Source organism: Nilaparvata lugens, unplaced genomic scaffold (assembly GCF_014356525.2).
Source record: "Nilaparvata lugens isolate BPH unplaced genomic scaffold, ASM1435652v1 scaffold6185, whole genome shotgun sequence".
NCBI classification, from domain to species: domain Eukaryota; kingdom Metazoa; phylum Arthropoda; class Insecta; order Hemiptera; family Delphacidae; genus Nilaparvata; species Nilaparvata lugens.
The window spans coordinates 12,501-17,968 of record NW_024091946.1 but is presented as its reverse complement, the minus strand read 5'-3'; the positions used below and the strand labels follow the sequence as shown (position 1 = coordinate 17,968).

Below are 5,468 nucleotides of genomic sequence, written 5' to 3'. Positions count from 1 at the left end.
AGTACTTAACTATTTTGTCTGGAGAAAAAAAATTGATGTAGTATCCTACAATCAAACAGAATAAATTATATTTATATTATGAAAATTGGAAAACTGTTGACTCACCAAGATTTTTGACGGTTTTATTAAGCGCTTTGTAATTTTCACTAGGCGTCCATGATCGTTCTCTTCAGCATACTCAGAACAACGCTGTTCAAAAAGGCCTGAAAAATTATTTTTCATGGTAAACACTATTACATATGAAGTAGAATTGTTTAATGTTGATGACGCATACATGTACAATATAAATTGTATGTCTGAATGAAAGAGACTGATTGATTGTTCCATAATTATATTAGAAGAAAATACAACATTTCGTGCTCTAATTTCACCTGAGCGTATATTTGAGAACAAAGCCTAACTGGGAATAATTCAGTCAAATGGTCGTTTCATCAGGAAATAATTTTCTCGACGGTTCTTTATGTATTTTGGGGCACTGAATTCGAACCTGAAATTTGCTGACACGCCAGAGGGCGGCTTCACCCCCAAAACCCCTAAAATTTCGGACTTTTTCGGGGGAGGGGAAATACACCCAAAATAATGGGAAAATAATAATGGAAAATCATGTCCTACAGCAAAAATACAAATTTTTAATTGAACACGCGTGTCAACTAATTTCAGATTCGAAATCAGGGCCCAAAAACATATAGAACCATCGAGAAAAATTCTTTCGGGGCTGTTTCCTGGAAAACGACCATTTGACTGGACTAGAAGTGAAATATAAAAAGTAAAATACATTATATACAAAATACATATATAATACAAATACATTGATATAAATACATTATACATTATAAATCCTATGTGGAGATTGTTAGACTGGACTTGTGAGGAACAACTAATCACACCCAAGGCGAATTATCAAATGAAATAATAGAGGAATTCAAATTTTGGTCTAGGAGTTTACTATCATCACCAGAAATAGGATTAACAAAATATGCCAAAAGCAGTATTATTTTATAACATCGTGTTATACCAAGTGGGAAATTTCAATCAGTGTTTAGAAATTACTGAACACATCAATGTTACTTCATTCTCGTGAAATTATGAGTTAATATTAATATGTCTGTTAACAATTGACCAGGAATTGATTTGGTCATTAAAATCAGGGTTTAGAGGAAAAGGATTGTAGCAGATTCAAACAAAATAACAAAAGGATTGAGTTCAATTCATGATATATAGGGTGTTTCAATAAGAATGACCCAATTTTAAACATTTATATTGGGTTAAAGAAACGAGACGGGGCCCGCGCTACCACAGAATATACAGAATGGAAACTTGTAATCAATCGCCCATCTAACCAATGCTTTTTACATGACCCCAATACTAAACACGTCACGTGACCTTGGGAAGTTCCAATCCTGGTCTTCTGATTGGCTCGTGGCAGTGAACGAGATCAATTGATCCGGATCATTGAAGTGATCCGAACCTACCATCCTATTACAATGCGGCGCTCCTAACAAGATGGCGGATTTTGGCGTCAGGATATAGCCAAGTTTCCGTACTGTATGTATACTGTGGCGCTACCTGTACACTGGGCTATTGTTCCAAAAAGGTTCATCCTCCAACTCTCGACTATCACACTCTATTGTCCTCTGATTCTGCTACATCACCCTCATTAGTAGCCGGATTGGCCCCGTCTGCTTTCTTGAAGGCAGTTTTAGCTGGTAGGGACTCATCTATTACTTTGCACCTTATATATGTTACTTGTATTATTGAATACTATTATTGAAGTATAAATATAAAGAAAATAAAAATCTTAGTACCCTTTTTTTAAATATTTTATCACTACATGTTTCGGACATTTATGCCATTTTCAAGTGATATTTCCGAATATCATAATAGCATAAATGTCCGAAACATGTAGTGAGAAAATATTTAAAAAAAGGGTACTGAGATTTTTATTTTCTTTATATTTATATTACAAGTAGCCCTATACAGAAAAGAGATATTATTGAAGTACTATGATCAGTGATCAAGTACTTGTTATTGAATTATTCCCGATGGTTCATTTGATGAAACTCAACTTGCTCACAAGCTGTATATACAGACTGATTTGAGTTACATACAATTCGTGGTTACACAACACGTGCGCTATTCATCAGCTGATAATATGCGTATTATATTTATTTGTATGAATATAATTATCAAATAATCGAATATATTATGTATAATATGATAATTATATCATCAGATTGAATGAAAAAGACTGAGAAATTGTCAAAAAACCACTGATTTATTGATAATTAGAAAGATCGGTTTCGGTTATTACACCATTGTCAATCTCTGATAAACTAAAACTAAATACAAGAGCAGCAGAATTTATACTAGTAGGCGAGTACTGCTATTGGTCGAGGGAATGAACGCCTGTCATAGGCCTAGCTAGACAGTCTCCTCCCACTCAACGGTGTGACAAAATGGCGGCTTAAGCAACAGAATTTCCATGATAATAAAATTTACTTTCAGTACAAAATAAGAACCAAGAAAACAAGTGTGAAAGATAGTTTCAAAAGTAGAATTAAAGAACACATCAGAGATTGGAATAAACAAAATGGGGAATCTAACTTTGCAGAACATTTGATAACAAATAATCACAAGTTCACAGTTAAGGAGAATGTTGAGTTTCTGCATGGAATAAACAAAGGCAGATCTTTGAATATTCTTGAGGCTTTAGAAATAACAAGAGTAATTAAGGAAAATTCCCAGTATAGTTTAAATGACCAGATTCATTTCAACCAATACAACACTACGAGTTTAGTTTTATCATAAATTGTAAGCATACATTAGTCAATAGTTTTTCCATTTACATATCTGTTTTATTATCTTTCACACTTGCTTCTTGGTTCTTATTTTGTACTGAAAGTAAATTTTATTATCATGGCAATTCTGTTGCTTAAGCCGCCATTTTGTCAACACCGTTGAGTGGGAGGAGGAGACGTCTAGCTAGGCCTATTGTAGGCGTTCATGCCCTCGACCAATAGCAGTACTCGCCTACTAGTATAAATTCTGCTGCTCTTGTATTTAGTTTTAGTTTATCAGAGATTGACAATGGTGTAATAACCGAAACCGGTCTTTTAATTATCAATAAATCAGTGGTTTTTTTGACAATTTCTCAGTCTTTTTCATTCAATATGAATAATTACCACAATATCAACTTTTCAACTACACAAAAAGTTATATCATCAGCTTATGGAAAGCGTACGGCGTGTGTTCGTGCTCATCTATTTAACCTCATCATGTACACTGAATATAATGGGAGGTGAGGATCAGTATAAAAGGACGTATTTGGACGTAATCTTTATAAAAAAATACGTTCTTAGTTTGACTAAATTTGTACTTATAAACGATAGTAATGTATGTGTTTATCCAATCACTGTAGGCTACCACTGGCTTACAGCTGAAAATGCCTTTAAGTAATCAGACTGGTCCACCAATTTATTCCTCGGAGTAAAATACTTAACAATAGACCACGAAAATGTCGAAATTCAATAACAATAGGCGACCACTGAAGGGTCACTAGAACTTCTACCTGTTCATCGATTGTTTTCGGCGGCCCCGTCACGTTTTTTTACCCGTTATATTTATCTAAAAAAAATGGTGCACACAAACCAATTTTACATCAAATTACTGAGAGAAGTATCAAGTTTATGATGATGTATTATAAGTGTTCTATGTGTCTTCCTTCTGAGGCTCGGACGACATCTAGACGATAGCCAAATTCATCCCAGACTGTTCACAAGATGTCTTCTCGGACTGTACCTACTGTATCAAGTTTTTCATCGGTTTTTAGCTCCTCAATGTCAAGTGCTAAGGAAAGAACATAAACATGATCTTTGACGATGTTCCTCCCTTGACTTTTGACATTGAGGAGCTAAAAACCGATGAAAAACTTGATGCAGTAGCTACAGTCCGAGAAGACATCTTGCGAACAGTCTGGGATGAATTTGGCTACCGTCTAGATGTCGTCCGAGCCTCAGAAGGAAGACACATAGAACACTTATATACATCATCATAAACTTGATACTTCTCTCAGTAATTTGATGTAAAATTGGTTTGTGTGCACCATTTTTTAAATAAATATAACTGTTTAAAATTGGGTCATTCTTATTGAATGATAAGAATGATCGAGATAATCACCTCTGGATTCCGGCGTTCTCTCCAGCCTCGACTGGATGAATGCGTTGAACATGGCTGTCTCAGTGAACCATTCCAGAAATAGTTGGATACTGCGAGAAGAGATACTCTTCACGAACAAATCTCTCTGTCGAAAACAAACGGTCACAACAATTATTTCAATGAAAATATAAGAATAAAATCAATCCACATTGCAGAAATCTGTCAGGGGAACAGAGATACGCTATTCACAATGTTTGACCATAGAATAAGAGCAAGCTCAATGCTTTCTCTATGATTAAACTTGGTAAAAAGTTGAGAAAATTTTTGTAAAAATTTGTGTTTTCATTCATTGAGTAGATTTATTCGATAACTCCTGTTTTCGATAATTCAACTTATCGTAATTTAAGTAGTAATTTGAAGAAATGAATTAGGAATATTATGAATTAGGTCTGTTTCTATCAATTCTCATAGTGCCAATTTAATTTTTTGTAATGTTCGTTTTTTTTAATAGTATTAATTACGTTTATCGACTTGTTATATTTTTATTGATGTTTCCTATTGCATTGTTATTGCTTTAATGGAATAAAAGTATTCTTATTCTTAATGGAATATAGCAAATAGAGTAAATTTGAGTACGCTAACTTGCTAACTCCGCTAACTTTTTTTGTTGAAACCATGACCATAGTTGTTCTCTAACCTCTAAATAACGTTATCGATTCAGAAGCAAGGTTGTAAACATGGAATTTATGATTGGGAACAGATTTAATTTACCCCTGTTATTCTACTAAACTTGCAGCGGCTAATTTAAGATGGGGTTATCACAAGTTAAAAATAACAGTGGAGCTTGTTCATTGAATCTGTTATATTATATTATTAGCGTACGGCTTTTAATGGTGGGGAGAACCAAGGGTAGTTCCACCTCGCCGTATATAGTCCAAAGTTCCCTAATGGGAAACCGGACACTAAGGTTATAGTCAGCACAGCAATTTAAATTTACACTAAAAAAACCTTTATAAGGTTGTTATAAAAACAACCTTATTGATAATGCTCCTACTGCTCTCTAGATTCTGTGAAATTTGGCAGCGCTGTACTACATGAGACAAATGCTGAAAACTAAGTTTTGCACAGACAATAGTATTGAATAAAAATGAATTAATATTTTCAAATTCACTGATTTGTTGGAACAATATTTTAAATACTGGTTTCAGTTGTTACACCATTATAAACCTCGAGTAAAATCTCTAGCAGGTTAGACCATTGATAATGGTGTATCATTTCTAATGTGAATAGTCGTTTTCACTGTGTAGATTTAT

The 5,468-nt window shown here is 34.0% G+C and overlaps 1 protein-coding gene across 1 annotated transcript in view; it reads right to left on the bottom strand.

Annotated features, from left to right (window-relative positions):
• Nucleotides 1–105: 105 nt before the first annotated feature.
• Nucleotides 106–5,468, bottom strand: part of LOC120356212 (DENN domain-containing protein 2C-like) — a gene marked incomplete at both ends in the record, with an annotated part of 11,698 nt that continues 6,335 nt past the window's right edge. Inside the window, 2 exons of the mRNA XM_039445109.1 lie at nt 106–203; nt 4,177–4,300. Coding sequence (XP_039301043.1) covers nt 106–203; nt 4,177–4,300 — 222 coding nt within the window. The remainder of the gene's footprint in view (nt 204–4,176; nt 4,301–5,468) is intronic.